The sequence below is a fragment of the Mycteria americana genome, chromosome 7 (assembly GCF_035582795.1).
Source record: "Mycteria americana isolate JAX WOST 10 ecotype Jacksonville Zoo and Gardens chromosome 7, USCA_MyAme_1.0, whole genome shotgun sequence".
Classification (NCBI taxonomy): domain Eukaryota; kingdom Metazoa; phylum Chordata; class Aves; order Ciconiiformes; family Ciconiidae; genus Mycteria; species Mycteria americana.
The window spans coordinates 24396395-24413377 of NC_134371.1; the positions used below are offsets into that span (position 1 = coordinate 24396395).

Below are 16983 nucleotides of genomic sequence, written 5' to 3' on the forward strand. Positions count from 1 at the left end.
TTTATGAAAGAAATTACAAACAGTTCATTGACCTGTAAAAGGAAACTGTTACTAAAGAATTACTATGCTATTAAGGAATGAATAAAAGTTGTGAACGAAAGTTGCACACAATTATAGGCTTCCCTTCAGTTTTTAATTTGCGACAATCTGCAAGTTCAAGACCCATTTTAGGCATACAGTGATGCTGAGGTGAAGCTTTGCAGAACAGACCAATCTGTGGCTAATAAAATCAGCAACCAGGGAGGCAGGAATCTACCTTACCTCTGAGAAGTTAGCTTCAAAGGCTTCTCACTGCAGGATCTTTCAGTACTAATTCCACTTGTCTAAAAGATCAAGAGAGGAAAATGTAACATTGAAAGTACAGATGTAAGTATGTGGAAATTGGTGACAAAGAATCGAAGATGCACAGAAGGGGTCTTTTCTAAAGTCTTTTAGTCAATAATTTTTTTAAAAATGTACTTTGGACATATGTTGTATAGTATTTAATTTCTATTCTTTTAAAGATGAAGTTTTCTGGCTGTGCTGAGTTTCCAGTGTAACTAATTCTAATGGTGCAGGGGGAATTCCTCCTATACTTTAACTATATGTTTAAATGTGTTGCCAGATCAGAAGATTTGAATACCCAGTATTTGAATAATTGATTTCTTCGCCTTGCTTTTCTTCTCTGCTTAAATCTTGTGAAACTTGACTTCCGTTGCTTTCAATATACCAATTAATTACCCTCACCTTTCTTACTTAGCCACAGCAATAGTGGCTTTTTGTTTTGTGAGCTAAAGTAACCAGTAATAGTTACTGTGGCTAGCCCTGAGATTTACTTTATTATGTGGTCAGTCCGTAAACCTATAGATTACATAATGACTCTTTAAAATGGGAATCCTACTTGTAGTTCTGGGAGAAAATATGTTTCCTTCAGATGAAGAGCACGCAACAGCAGCAGACAGCATTTTCAAGAACCTCAGTGTTGTATCTGTAGGTTGTCTCTAGTTAATTATAAGCAAGGTCTAGTACCTGCAAGACTTCAGATGTCAAAACTGATTTGCACTGATACTTGCTGTTGACTGCTTTCATTCCTGGACTACCTGAGCAGTGTAGTGGTGCCTCTGTAACTGCCTTCATGTTTATAAATACGATTTCAGGACAAAGTATGAATTATGGATGGTGTGGGGAAAAAAAAAAACAACAAACCCAACAATTTACAAATGAGACCGATAGTTTTCCCTACCTAGGTCTGGCAGGCTAAAGACACAGGAAACTTTTCCAGAAACTGGGCATTTCCACAGCCAGCCCTCCAATTGCAGCAGCGCACAGCGGCCCTGACCCAGTCGATATCCCCTGGGGTAAAAGAACTGAACAGAACAAGAGGTAAATCTTCATGGCAGGGACTGTCATGCAGACACACAGGGCAAAAGACGCCAGACAGGAAAGGAGGTCTGGAGAGAGAAAATGGCATGACTAGCAACTTGGGAAAGATTTCTCTGTGTCCCCAGGATGCAGCTTTTCTGCTCCAGTTCTGTGTCTTAATTAAATAAAATTTAAGCTGTTTGAACTAATTCTGATCATGTTATTTTTGCCACCACAGGGTGTCTCTGCATCTCTTCTTACACCAAAGGCTTTGGTAGCCTTTAATGGCAAGCTGCAATCTCAAGGGAATGTAGGGCTAAAGGAAAATGTCCCCCAGCTTAGCTGTATTTTCTTCAGGATAATGAGCCTTCTTGGATTGGAATGGTGATGCCTTCGTTAGCTGGTAGGAAATTCTTCTTTAGCAAGTAAGGCCACAGTCCAATTATGTTACTTAATTCGGTTTTGAGAGCTCTCCTGTATCAGATCAAAGCAAGCTGTGGCCATATGATGTGGTGCACCGATCTAGCTTAAGCTGCACTACGGTCACAATGTGTGAATCCCTGTACTGGCACACTTCTGCTAAAGCAGTCTGTCTGCCATTTTACCTTTATGCTTACGTGGGTATTTTCTGTTCTCCTTCAATCAGGATAAAGCTGGCATGAAGTCGGCATAAACAGTGTATCAGGTGCTCTGGATAGTTTATATATTACAACTGTTTCATGTTGGGTTTGGGGTTTTCCAGGATTTTTTCGAGTCTTGCGAGCTTTGGTCTAGCATCAATAGTTACTTCTTCCGCCCTCCATATAGTAGGGATATGAAGTGATACCACAGGAAGGGCAGGAAGGTCTAGATAGTGGGTCCTTCTGTCCCAGGAGCTCCTGGCCACACTAGCCATGCATGACTTTTCACTTCCTCAGTATTCAAATGTGTTTTGGGTTTGAGGACTAGGAAGATAATGTACCTATAGCAGGTTGTCCCAATACTGGGCTGAAGTCTATGTGTGGGTGTTGGTGTGGCTGTATGCTATAGAGGTATCATATCATCTAGAATATCTGAAAAGTAAACTGTCCTCAGGAGGAAAGAGTTATGGAGGAATTCCAGATGAGAAGTGCTGAGCCAAGTGGTCTGTGGATGGATAAAGCTTAAAGCTAGTCAGGAATCTTCTGGTTGTCATCAGGGCATGCCAATTGGTTGAAACTCCAGCTTTTCATAGAGAAATCCAGTTTGAAGTGTTTTTTACTTCCATCAGGAAAAGTTTCCCAGGGCCAGGCTGTTACGAGTTGCAGTATGTGAGCAAGCCCTTAGTGATGTGGTCAAATGTAGAAAACTAAGGCTCAGAGTGCTGCCCTAAGTGATATATATTTATTCATGCAAATAATTAGCTTCAGTAGAAGATACAGAATCACCCTCCAGTGGCAGTAGGTATGATGAGTCTTTAACACAGTGAGTGAGCTCTCAGGCAGCGGAGGGAGAAGGAAGGTTCCTGTGACTAAGTTGCTGTGAGGTGTTGCACCGTTCCCAAGGGGCTGGTTTCCCTGCAGAGCTGATAGCTGGGGGCTTGCATCTGAATCGGGCTGTGATAGCATCTGAGCCTGGATTTAGGCAACAACTGAGTGTCCTAATGTCTTGGCTGTGTACCACTGCTGTGGGTGTTGTCATGTTCCCTGGTTACTTTCTTTCCCCATGAAAATGTTCAACTGGTTGATACCGAGTTTAGAAATTGGGACTGATGCATTGCTCACCCCTAGTACCTGTTCCTTTGCCTGTTGCTTTGAGGAACAACCCATCTTTTCTTTGGCTTCCACATGCAGAAAACACAGATTTGATCTGATGACACCGGTGTACTTTATCCCCAACAGGCACCCCAGATCTGAGGTCTAGATACTTATAAAAGCTCCTCTGTGTTGTGGGTAAGCCCTTGCCTTACTTGGGTAGATACCTGGTTTTAAAGGCTTATGCTAGCTGTCACTGAAATTGATGGGAAGTTAGTGAAGGCAGTGACCAGTGGAGTATCTTTTTACAAGTAAAATGGAACAAGGTATCCTTGGGGACGGCCAAGTTAAGTTCCCACTTCTTCAAAAACTGTGTAGACTTTCTTCTTCCTTGGCCTCTGTTTAGAGTATGTGATGGCCTTGGTTTAAGTGCAAAGGAGCATGTTCTGCTTCAGAAGAAGTTTTTTTTTCTGTACAGGGGCGGGGGGTGTGCAAGGAAGTGCTAACGTTAATGAAGGGGATTCAAGGGGGAGATTGGATGCCTGGACCTAGGTTGAGTGCGGGGTGAAGGCTGCAAGAAGTCAAAGCCAGGACCATGGAGACTTGAATATGGAGACTGAAATACAGCTGTATTTCATCCGAGAGACACAATCATTTAAGAAGCAATGGTTGATCCAGTGGCTTATCTGCCTCTGGTTTTGCTCTATGTTATGGGTAGGAATTACAATCCTGACAACTTGCTTTTTTCCATTTGCAAGGACTCGCCCATGACAGCACAGATTGCACTGCACTACCTCTCGTGATTTTCTTTTCTCTTTTTTTTTTTTTCCCGTTTCTCCTTTTTTCTTTCTAGAGCGGAGAGGGAGAAAGACAGAGGGTGGTTACAGAAACAGACAAAGGTTTTCATCTAAGTAACCCCCCCAAGCCTCCTGGCTGAAATGAGCCCAGCTCTGGTAGCCACACCCCAGCGAGACCTTGCCTGCTGGGCACGGGGAGGAGGCGCGACGCGGGCAGGAGCGGGAGGCTCCGATTGCCTTGGTCGCTCTAGGACTTTCTCCTGCCTGGCGTGAGGGTGGGGAGGGGGTACCTCTGTGCCCTGCCTCTACTTCCTACTCTGTGATGTGAGGCACAGGCATGCTCAGTAGCCGGTGCCTACCCCTCCTATCTCAGCAACAGTGCCTACAGTACTAGGAGACTGCTTGCAGCAGGAGCAGAGCCGGAAAGCCATCTTTGCTGGAGAGGGAGGCAGCAGACCCTGAACCGCTCGGCACCCGCTCGGCTGCACGCCATGTGAGTACCCGGGCAGCCCCGCCGCCGGGCGCCCGGCCCTGCCCTGCCCGGCCCGGCCCCGCGCAGCCGGAGGCCACCGGCCCTGCCCGGGGCGCGGCCCACGCCCCTGTCCCGCGGCCGGCTGCGCTGCGGGCCGCCCCGCGAAGGGACGGGCGCGGAAAGTTCACGGCCGCCGCGGGGGCGGGAGAGTTGCTCTGCAGACTTCGGAGAAACAGCGGGTGTTGCCCTGTTGCTTCCGCGGCCGCGGGGGGATTAACTTCTGCGGTCCGGCCTCCGCCGGGTGTCTGCGGGGTGTGCAGCGGGGTGGGGTGGAGGGACGGAAAGGGGACTGCGATGCCTGGAGCTGCCGTAGCCCTTGTGGGTGGCATCCGTGCGGTTGCCGGCTCCGAGGAAGGATTTCCAGGGCGTGGGGCTTGGCGTGTGTAATTCAGCCAGCCGGAGTCGTCTGGTCCGTCTGCTACCGCCGTTAACCTGTGAGCACTTAGATGGGGCTCTCGCTGCTGTTTATCCAGCTGCCAGGCAGCAGCGGAGAGGATTATTGACACGTTTCTAACTCGGATGAATACTCGAAAGGAAATGCTGGGCCAAGGTCCTCAACAGGTTCAAACCAGGATTGTTCAATAGCCTGAGTCACTCAGTGCTGCTGATCCACAGCTGCTGGGTCCTGTTTATTTCCACTGTTTAATTAAATGTTCTCTCTCAAATACTAGCTGTCTGATCAATTCAGCCTCACCATCTCCAGTACCAATGGCTTCCTGTCAGCAGCGCTTGATAATAATCTGTTCCTTCTTGTTTGCATCTCTTCAAATATCTCTTCCGAGTCTTTACATTCAGCATTAATTAAAGCGTTAACATTCTCTGCTAGGCAGTGAGGAAACCCCCAAAGCCAATTCTGAAACCAGAATTGTGCTGAGGTAAGTAGGAATTGATCAGACCCCTGTTCATTCACAAAAGAATGCAGGTAGCTAAATGCATCATTTTACTATCGTCCCAACTGATTGCTCATTCCCGGTGACTCCTAAGGGACAGCCAGAGAAGATGTCTAAAACAGTCGCTCACATGTGGTGTGTGGAACCAAATACCTGCTGGTATTGGGTGGTCTTGGAAGAACTGGAGCTTGGTTGATTCAGACAAGGTGAGGAGTGGAAACAGTCCTGGCAATCTGTGATTAAATTACTTTTAAAATATTTCTAGTAACCAACTGTTCTTTGTGAGGGGTTTTCAAGATAGAGTCTACAATCACATACTCTGAAATGCTGGCTTTTTTCTTTAATGCTATTTCCTATATAGTATCTCAGACAATAAGCTTCTGTCAGTGTTGTCTAAAATGTTTCCAAAGCAAGGAACTCTTTGGAAGTAAAAAAAATTGCTATCTAAAAGAAGATTCCTTATGTAAACACTGAACTCCATCTAGCAAAATCCAGCTCTTTGTAAGCTTTTGTTGCCTAGTTGTGTTTATATCAAGAACCAGATGATGACATCCAATACTTTTATTTGTATGTGAGCTGTTCTTCAATGATTAATACAAGAGTTTGCTGCTGCAGTATTATACAATCTAAGCTGTTCAGACACAAAGGAGTAACTCAGATAACATTTAACGTAACCTGTATTTCAGTCTTGGTGTATGTCGGTGTTCATGAGAGCATTTGTAAATAAAGTGGAAAGGGTGACACTAATATAACTCGGTCATACTTCTTCTGTAGGGGACTTGTATCAGACTTCTGACAAAAACGACAAGAAAAAGGGAAAGCAGTTTTTGTCTATTTTGGCAATATAGACTTTCAGTTTGATAATCGAAACAAAGCCAAGACAAATAAGCAGCTTGTCATTGGCAGTGTCAGTTGGCTTCTGTTTCATTGCAGATATTGTAATGAAAACTTTTTTTTGAACATCTGCGTGAATATCATGTCACAGTAGCTTCTGAGTTACTGATGAACAACAGAAATAAATGCGTATTAGCTACTGACTTGTAGCAGCAGCTACAGTTGTAGTTCACTGGACTATAAAAGCTAATTGCTATTGAGCAGCAAATACTCTGTAGAGGTTACTTCTTCTGCTGTTACACCTATAGAGTATTGCAAACATAGACTCTTCTCACCTGTGTATGCAGACACGCATGTGGGACACGATGCTGTGTCTTCAGCTGGTGTGAACCAGTGTCAGTAAAGAACTTCTTCACTGGGTCAATTGACAGCTCTATCTATCCTGGTGTGCTGTCCCCTAAAGCAGCTTGCAGGGAGTGCTCAGTGAAGAGTTCAAGAAAACAGTGGGTATGCAGTGGTATTCCCAGAGTACTTTCCCAGTTTCCGGTGATTTAAGGCTTAGGGAGTGTCTGAATCTGAGGAGAGTTCTTCGTATTTCATGACTCCCAATGGGTTTTGTTGTTCTTTCAGGAAGGTGTCCAGTTGCTCCATTTGCAGTGTCCTGTGGCAAGGAGCTCCACAGCTGGACCATGCAGGGTGTGAAAGCTGCTTGCTGTTGTTTTTGAGCTAGCAGATAGCAGGTTCCGTCTGATCTTACTGTTGTACTGGAAATCAGAGAACAGTGTTCCTTATTCACCATCTTCTCTGTGATTCATGATTGTGTATCACCCTGGCAGACCTGCACTGATTTACATCAGGTGGGAATCTGTCCCTGTGGTCTCTATCACTGTGAGTACAATCCAGGGCAGATAAGATACATTCAGGTAACAGACATCTTTCACCTTGGTGAAAGCAAGGCAGAGGAGAGGAAGCTGTGACATAAAAAAGGTTGAATGAAAGCAGAAGTATATAAGAGGGATCTAAAGCAAGAATAGAGAAGGGTTGGACCATGCCAGTGCAGCTGTGAAGATTGTTCTAGGTGTAGGGGAGAGCACACAAACTTATTTGGAGGAGATATGAGGAGCAGTGAAGGGAGATGAGAAGAAAATGGCGCTCAAAGCTGAGGTGCTTGTAGGCTTTGTTCCTTTCTGGAAAATAGTCTAATAGCAGTCACATCTCAATGGTCACAATGGTCACATCTCAATAGGTAATTATATACAGTAGAAGCTCATGGCATCATGTCATCTGTTGTTTACAGATAGGTCAGTGACCAGACAGCAGGGTGCCTTTGATTAGATTAATCCAACACAAATGTGCTCTATTGCAGGGTACAACTTTTGTGAGACAAGCAGCAGAGCAGAGCACCTGCCTCTCCCTGGGGCAGAATTGCCTCGCTGTATCTCATTCCTCGGGTAGCAGTTAGAGCTTTCTAAAAAAAAAATCCTTCTGCCTATTTTAGAGCAGCAAGGGGTACATCCTGGAGGGGATGGATGGGATTAAAATGGTTCCACCAGTTGTAATGAGTCTGTTCTGGTTGAATGTCCATTCAGTTTCTCTGAAAAGAATGGTGTGGCTATGGTCTCTGGCTGGGAGTAGAGCAGTACTTTGCCCTCCTTTTGTGGGCATAATCTTATGAAACTCAGCAAAATCTCTCTACCCTGCTCTTCTCTTGTACTGATCAGCAGAGACAAACTGATTTAGTACTGTTCTCTACACAATCCTGATACACTATTTTTAGGGAGTTTAGTGGCTTACAAAAGTGTGTACAGCCAGTGCATGGCCTAGGAAAGTATAATCAGCATGAAAGGGAGGGGTAAATTTTCCAAGTGGTGCAGCTGTTCCATGCTGGTAAGCGTCTGCGTTCCCTTAGAAATACGTTCGAAAAGAGCTCTGGAAATCCATGGTGGCAGGAAGATTTGAGTCCACTGGAGCTCTCAGGGTTTTACATCTGGTGGCCAGCTGCCTCAGACCCAGAGAGGCTAGATTCAGTCTTGACATTTTCTGACATTTTTCCCCCCACTAGAGTCAGCCAGAGGGACCGATGGTTTGAGGGTCTTGTAGTATTGGTTCACACAAGCATAGCTATGAAGGAGTGGGTTGTTCTTCTCATTTAAGGGATGTAATAGAGCTTGTAGTGAAAATAAGCAGTCTGTACTCAGTGGAGCGGGGCTGTGTGCATGAGAAGAGGATGTTGAGAAGGGGAAAGGACCCCATTTTCAGCATGGTTCTATTCTGACCCTTGTTTGCTGGTTCTAAGGCTCACAGTTCTGAGCAAGAGCCTTGAAGTAAGGGTATTAGGAATAGGAGCTGTTGTTCAGTCTGCTGCTTTGAGACATCAGCAGAGGGATGTATGTGTTCTGTTCAGTTTGCTTCCCTTGACTTGCTCTTTTGTGGCATCATGCAGACAGGTATCTTCTTCATGTATTGCATTAGAAATAAATGCTTCCAACTCACATTAAGTGTTATTCCTGATACCCTCACTTGCCATTTGAAATAAGGGTGGCCCAAGTAGGTTATAAAACTTTTGCATATTTGGGTGATGAGTGTTTGAAAGTGTAGAGATCAAACTGAATGGTGTCTTGAGGACCTCAGCAAAGAAAATAATCCCAGAATGGGAGCAACCGGGAATTATATGTGACGAGTACAGACAAAGTGGATATGTGTCACAATAAACATTCTTCAAAACAGGCTAATATGAGGTAGATGACGCCCAAATATATTTAGTTTGGTTGTCCCTTTCCTTGTGACTTACCGCTCATTCATTCTGCTACGCATCGGCCATAACTCGTTTCTGTTGACTTCCAGGCATTTTGCATAGATAGTTCCAGCTGTGGAGTGACTTACGGGACACTTAAAGTGGCTGTAGTGGAAGCTGAATCGGTCTGCTGAAGGAGCATTTCCCCTTTTTAGATGCTATTTACATAATTAATGTCTTTCTGAAAAATCAATAATTAGGCTGTAGAGCACCAGGCAAACCCATGTGTGTGTGCACATGTGTGTACAGAATGGACCCAGGGTGAACAGGCATGGTTGAAGAAAGGAGAGCAATGTATTAAACCTGTTCTCCCGTTGTTTCTACTGCCCTTCTGCCACCGTTTGTAAGATGCAGAATGCACGGAAGATTCTCACTGACAGATTTAGCCAAACGTTTATGGTGCTCTGGGAGGGGCAGTACAGACTGTCCCAGATAAGTTCAAATTGGCTGAACTGCTCATTTTAAGCAATTACGTCTTAGAGAATATCCTGTCACCTATGTCAGTCAGTACTCTACTGTCATTATTCGTAGCCATTACCAGCAATTAACTAGGCTGGTCTTTTTTAATGATGCAATTCCTTTTCCCCTGATGTCTGTACTTGAGCCCTCTAAACCCTTTTCCATTATCCACTGAACAACCACCAAATGATTGTAAGGTGGTTTTTTTCTAACTGCTCAGTTATGACAACTGTGTGTTTTTCTGTGTAAAGTAGCAACTCATTGAAATGGATCTGTCTGTACATTTGCAAGTAAGTGTTTTGTCAGTTGCAATTATATTGTAGCTTCTCTACTGGGTGAAATAATTAGAATGGAAGTTCCTGACCAAACGATCTGAATTACCTGATCAAGTTCCTTGATCTCTTCAGATGCAAAATTTAATGAGACATATGCAGAAAAATGAAAGTATTTCTGTTTCAGAGTAAATGAGAAAGAAATTTAATTTATCAGGTGTTAACTTAGACCTGCTGGACTCAGTATCACAGGGTCAAAAGAGAACTCTTCTAGAAAATAGAGATTCTCCTATGATGACCTTTTAGAAGACCAAAACCACATTGTGTCAGGAATTGTGTGGGGTTTTTTGTTTGCTTGTTGGTTTGTTTTTTAAAGTACATTCTCATCTATTGCAGTGCTATCTAAATGTAAACCAGTAAATGTATTGGAATCAAGTGCTGTCACCACATATTTATACATCAGAGCTGTAGTTTGCTTGTGTTTTGGAAGCACCAAATAGCTGACAATTTGTGTCTGTGAGGAGTTAGTGCTGTGATCTTCACTGGAGTTTTTATTATTATGAAACATGTCAATACCATGTAGAATTGCGACAGCCTTTGCAAGAAGCTGGAGACAGAAACAGAACTGATGGGTGGTGGGAATACACCAGAGGCTGTGATGTGTCCTGCTTCATCAAATGGTGTCCTTATGCTGGAGTCTAAGTAGGAAAGGATGTGTCCACAAAGTTTACAAAACTCCTTATGTGGTCTAGAAAAGAGTCGAAGAGAGGAAATACACAGTGATAAGTGTTCTACTGAACTGTTGTTAGTGCCTGATACTGGATAGATGCTAATTTTCTTTTAAGATGCTCACGCGAGATCCGGATGGGAATTTATATATTGAACTTTTAAAATTTCAATTGGAAAATGAAATTGAAAAATTTAACAGTATTAAAAATGTGTTATGTTACAAAATTATCAAAAGACTTCTTTGCGTTCTTTGAAATGAAGTTACGAAATTTGGCTTTAAATAACTTCTTAAAGGACTGTAGTGCACGTGTTCAGGAGAGATGTTTTGCGAACTGTTTTTGGAGATATTAAAAAATCTGACTGGACAATGTCCTAAGCAACTTCATCTAGTGGGTCCTGTTTTGAGCAGAGGGTTGGACTAGATGATCTCCAGAGGTTCCTTCCAACCTCAGCGCTTCTGTGATTCTGTTTGAAAAGGTCAGTCAAAACTGAATATGCTGAAGTTAATTAACATTTGGCTGTTTCCCAAACATTCAAGATTTTGACTTTTCATCCATGATAACTTGGTAGCACTTTCATCTTCAACCTGTTGGTAGTAGATGCCGCAGAAATACCTGTGATAGAAAGGGAAAATATATGGTATTCAGGAAGGAAGGAAATGTGGGAGTTAAAAAAAAAAATGCAGATCACTGGAATGCATTATTATACTTGGCTTGAATGCAAAAGTTCATATTCCTCCCACAGAGAACAAAACCCAGGTTTCCTGCAAGTGAGCTTTCTCACCTTTCATAGTCAATGCAATCTTCTTTAGCTTGGTGTCTGTTCCCATCTCTCTACACCATGTCTTGCAATAGCTTGGTAGTTTGGAAAAAGCTATCGTTCCGTTCCCCTGTAAATGCTGTCTCAGTAGTGCAGAGTGCGCATTTTAATAAAACCACATGTGCTTATGTCAAGTTAGGGTGTCCAGATCCATAACAGAGGAGAAGCAAATCTCAGTGTCACATGCAGCAGACTGTAGTAGGCAAGGTTACCAAGGAGCGGTGTGCTGACCAAGACAGGAGTTGTGACCCACTGCTACAGAGCTGTGGCTTTTGCAGCTCAGTTTGTAACTTCTGGAAATGGTGGGTTTAATCCCTGGTTTATCTAGCGAGGTGGTGGCGGTTGAATTACCACAAAGGACTGTGTTGCTTCAGGGCATGGCTGCGGTGGTGGATCCTTTGTCCATGGAGCCGTGCAGGAGCTCGATGGGCACGCTCGGCAGAGAGTGCTCCTTATATCCATGCTGGTAGCAGGTACCTCTTGTTTTTGGGCTATCAGAAGCAGGACAGATCCTTAGCTCAGCATCTTGCCTGCCTCTCCAGATGTCCTTCTTCAGTCTAGATTTCACGTACCTCTGGAGAAGAGGTGAGGAGTGAATTTTCCCAGTGAGCCTTGTGAACTGCAGTTCTTGCTGGAATTTATCTCTGAACCTTCAAAGTGATCAATGCACCCAAAGTACTCAGCTCTACTGAAACATGGTTGCCTATATAAGAGCAAGTGTGGATCTGTGAAGGAAAGGACTTGGGAATTGACTCCATAGGCTTCTCAGCATCTCCTCTGCACCCACAGAAAGGCCGGGGTGCTGGCTCTGGCAGGTGGGGGGAGTTGTAATGCACTTGTTGCCCTTTTAGACATCGAGGTCCTGAGTCAGGCAATGTGCCAGCATTTTAGAAATATATGGGTCCTAGTAAAGCTTTCCTAGAAACTATGAAAATCATTAATTGTCCCTAAACCCCCTTGTTATCTACTTCAGGAGGTTAATGGTTAGAAATTACATTTGTTCATTTGAATTCACATACAAAAATAGCTCCTCTTTATCATGCTAGTGAATCTGGCCCTACTCAGGGCTTTAATTACAGTGTGCTGCACTAAGGCAAAGGGCACTGCTGCTTGGAAGCATAAACCTGATCTGCTGTTATCCCCCAGCTGTTGGCACAGACTATCACATGGGATAGTGTTTTGTATGTTATTTTGGAATTTAGAGGGGAATTCTAAGACTGGACATTTCTTATTGCTCTTGGTGATCCTGAACAACACTGAAAAAAGAGACAAAAATCTCTTTTCCTCTCTCTCTCTCTCTCTCACACACTCTTTTAGGTTGATCTGTGGGAAAGCTTCCTGAACTCCAGCTAGGTTTGCCGATAGCTCGAGAATGGTTCCCCCTTCTCTTCCCTTCACGTGTCTCCAGTAGTTTCGATTTCCAGTGTGTGCACAGAGAGAATAGCTGCACCCAACAGCTGTCACCCATGGTGACAATTCAGGTGGGGAAAGGGGAAGGGAAGCAAAGAAACACAGAGCTTTAATCAATAGCAGCAAAAACGAAGTTGTCATCTAACCCTGACAGGCATAGAGCACTTGGTGCTGTCATCAAGCAGCTAAACTGATTGGCATGGCACTTTGTGCTGCCAAACATCCTGAGTGGGATCAAATCTTACAAAACAGTTACCACAAGATAATTGGACTTGCCTATTGGTAAAAATGCAAAGATTCCCAAATAGGCATCAGATTGAGCATCAATAAGCAAAACTCTGGCAGAATGACCTTGCATCCATTGTGTAGCGTGAGAGTGGTGGATGCTGCAGGCCTGATTTGCTAGGGCTGGTTCTGGCCAAGTACTCATATTTGCAGGGGACAGTTGTGTACAAATATACCTTTGTTTGTTTTCCATCACAAGTACACTGAGTGACAAAACAGTCCTTCCAGAAGACTTTTGGTATCTGGTTGTTTCCTACACTTCAAAAGCTGACTGAGATTTGATGATGACTTATAGCCCATCACCTTACCCGAGAATTTCAAGGCAGAATTCTCTGAGCTGGTGTCAGTGCTGCGGTTGAGAGCCTTTCTGCTGATTGGGATCCAGGGAGAGCTCAGCTTGAGAGTGGGTACTGCCAGGATGAATCAGCAGATATCTTCCTGGAAGCAATCGACAGTCTGGATATCCCAACTGTTTAGCAGAGATCCCACCAGGCTATAAAAGTCTGCTTCTGAAATGTTTGACTTCTTCTTTCCAGCAAGGAGCTGTACAGTCATTCCCTGACAGCTGTGATATTGTCTCCCACACATATATGAAGATCACACAGTGACATTTTCAGCAACTTTGTTTACTAGATGATATAAATACAGAAATATTTCAAGTCACTTAACATTTTGATGCTTTTCTCTTTGCATTGAATATTTTAGGGAGACTAGGAGAAGGGAATGGGAAGGCAGAATATGCCCCATGTGTCTTGGCATGTTGACACTGACCTGCACATTTTTCATGTCAGTTCTCAATTGCTTCATGTACATGAAGCAACATGGTCTCTTGTATTTCATCTTCCTAACTGATGCGTGGCTACAGCAGCAATGTTAAAGCAAAGACCCTTGGATTAGCGTGTTCATTGCCCTTGTGACAATCAGTTTTATGCAGTTCACTCTAGGGGAGAATGAGCAGATTTGAGTTTAAGTTCAGTGCGGGGACTGAAATGTTTTAGCAGTAGAATGATCTCCTAACAGAAATCACAGCTGACAGGTGCTTTTCTTGTTCAACCCCCGCCTGGCAAAGCCAGTTACAAACTATGCAAGTTGATATTTTTCTTGTTGCTGACTCCCAGATAGTAGTTTGCTGGGGATCTCCTTCACCAATACAGTTTTAGAAATAAAGCCTGTTTTCAGTCCTGAGCCCCCTCTCCCACCCTTCCTATTTCATGAGCAGTCTGGATGGTGAAACTTGTCATGCAGAAAGAAGGCACTTTGACTTAGACTAAAACATAACAATTACAGAATCAAACACTCTCTGTATTTGGGCAGAGGAAGGAGTTTAACAAGTCAGATAGTGTGTGTGTATGAATCAAGAGGGGGCCTGCACCTTGGGGAAGGGAGCATTGTACCCAGAGAGAAGAGCAGAGTTCCTCTCTCAGAAATACCCCCGTTCCTGTGCACTGTCAGTGAACAAGACGTACCAAGATTTCCGAGTAACTCGCTGTAATGTTGGAGGAATCTGTAGTTCTTGTAGCAAGAACTCCAGAAACCTTAAGTCTGATTGCGCTGAATGGTTGCTAGTATTGAAGTCCCTTAGAAGATTAAGTGCTACCCAGCAAAGGGAAAAGGAGTCCAAGAGGTCATATCTGTTTAGGAAGTTAAATCCAAAATCCTCAGAGCAGCATGGCTACTGGCTCTAGATCAGGCTCAGCTCAGAGCTAAATCATCCTGTACAAGGTACTTTCACTCTGAGATGCTGCAGTAGCATTGCATAAGTTGAAGGAAAACATTTTAAAAAGTAGAAAAAATGTAGTTCAGAAGGTAACTCCCAATGAATTAAGCATTACATACTTTGCTGAGTGAATCTGAAAAATCCCCAAATATCATAAAACATTTAACAACCTAATCAGTGACTAGCCAAATGGTAATTTAATTTAAAACTGCACTTTGTTTTCTTTTTTCTTTTTTTTTTTTTTTTCTTTTTTAGTTTGGTGATGGTGCTTGTCTCTGCGTTTGTTCTAGCATTGCTTGTCTATAGGGACTGAATCTGGTTTACAGCAAAGACAGCTGTTCCGCCAACTTGGACCAGAGTAGTTGTGCTTCAGTGTTTAGATATATGCAACCATTTGCAAAACTCCTCTAGTTGAAAGGATATTTCTCAAAGGCTTATGTTTATTTCTATAATCTTTGTTTTGCTTTGAAATTGATTGTGTGGGTTGCTTAGGGGATTATGCATGTAAATAGCAAAGGAAGGTACTTGACAAAGATTTCTTCACATCTTTAAAAAAATTGTCATCTGGGATTTAGGATAGATACAAAATGAGAAACTCCTCTTACCTGAAGGGTGGTGGGGTAGTATTGTGAGTAACAGACCAGGGATAGCAACTTGGTGAGCGTACGGGGAAGAGGAGACAAATAATAGGTGTTTACACTTGCAGCTCGCTGCACCCAGCCAACATTCAGTCTCTTGACAGCACAGCCACATAACAGTCTCCGGCAGCCAGGTGTCTTAGGCAGTGACTCATACGCTGAATACAGTTTTCTGTTGTTTTCATTGTGGTCCCTTGTTAACCTGCAGATGGTCTATCTCGAAATCTGCCTTCCTCTGCAACTTCCCAGTGGTGAATGTGACTTGTCCGCCTGTATTTGAGACTTTTCCCTTCCTGAGGTGGCTTGATTACAGGTTGATTATAGATTCACCAACCAGCAAGCATCAGCTACAGCTCCAAGTGACAGAGGGCTCCTAGCCTAACTTCCCGTGGAAATGGCCTTCCTTTGAATCTGTACTGGGATGGTAGCATGTGTTTCGGGGCTCTAACAGCAGAAACATATCAAACAGGCTGTCAGTGGTGACAGGAGACAGGATTGCAGTAATTCCCTTGTGTTGTCAAATAAACAAAGGGAATCCCTCTGCTCTGAGCTACAATTTCCTTTAATTTGGTCAAAATAGAATAATCTGCATTTATTCTTCTTGGCTGTCTCTTTGAGAGAATAAACTAGGCAAACTTGGCTTCATTCTTTTGTGACAGAAAAGACTGGTTCTAGGCTGAGGTCAGAAGAAAATTAATTGAGAATATGTGAGGAATTAAGGTGAGGGCCTTGACTCTTTCTTACACCAAATAGAACTTTTGAGTTTCGGAAGAGCCTTTGCATTTTCTGTTCTGCCAAGCTCCAACCTTGTAAATTCTTCTCTCAGGAGCAGTACAGAAAAATGAGAATTGTCAGGATGAAGAAGGCTTCTTTTACTTTAATCTCACATCTCAAATGGCAGCATCCTAGATGCCTCAGCATTTGCAAAAATACTAGGCACATGAGAGATGGTGTGACCTCTGAACAGACCAAACAGCCCAATACCGTCTTGTAAGGGAGACTTGAAATTTTAAGCAAAGTTTTCTCTCTCCCACACTCTTTGAATTAACTAGTAGAACTCTAGGTATGCTTGCTATGCACACACAGAGGTAGAGAGGTGGTCATGCTAAGCCATCCTTTCTCAGTTTCCAGTTAAAGAGCTTTTTGGACAAAAGCTGACTGGCTTTGTACTGAACACGTACACTGGGAGTGCAGTGAAGAGAAATAGGATCTCTGCCCTGCTAAAAACGAAGCAACAGGATAAATATCCCTATGTAGTATTCATGCAGGTATGATTGCCTGGGCAATACTGTTGCTTCTACTGCTAACCTGTGTCTGTCAGTGAGCCCTGTAGCAGGGCTGAATCAGGGATCACATGTCTTTGGGATGGACTAGATTGCTTCTGCTTCCTTTTTACTATAGCTACAGAGAGACTGAATGAAGAGGACACAAGGATAGACTGGGATGCACAATCCACTGCTACATTAGACATCGCACCGCCTCACTGTTGCACAGAGAAGGAAATTAGTGTTGTCTCTGTCCTCCTGTCCTCACAGTGAAAAAGGGAAGATATTGCAGTTGGCTCTCCTTTCCCTTAAAAAAAAGAAAAGAAAAAGACACAAGGACTTTGCTTAGTTATCTTTAATTACTAGACCTCTGCCCAAGTAATGGGGGGCGTTTGGAACTGGCCATTCCCCATAGTTATTGCCATAACCAAAATAGGGTTGTTCTTAAGAAGCCTTTACTTTTCCAGAATGTAGTGTATTTTGTATTTC

General features: G+C 43.5%; 1 protein-coding gene across 2 annotated transcripts in view; it reads left to right on the forward strand.

Annotated features, from left to right (window-relative positions):
• The first annotated feature begins 4060 nt into the window (after window positions 1-4060).
• Window positions 4061-16983, forward strand: part of LOC142412350 (vesicle-associated membrane protein 2-like) — a 45197-nt gene continuing 32274 nt past the window's right edge. Inside the window, exon 1 of one of the 2 annotated variants that reach the window (XM_075507408.1) lies at window positions 4061-4343. In XM_075507408.1, the coding sequence (XP_075363523.1) occupies window positions 4342-4343 (2 nt within the window). In that variant the 5' untranslated portion in view covers window positions 4061-4341. The remainder of the gene's footprint in view (window positions 4344-16983) is intronic. The other variant, XM_075507407.1, reaches the window with a different exon arrangement.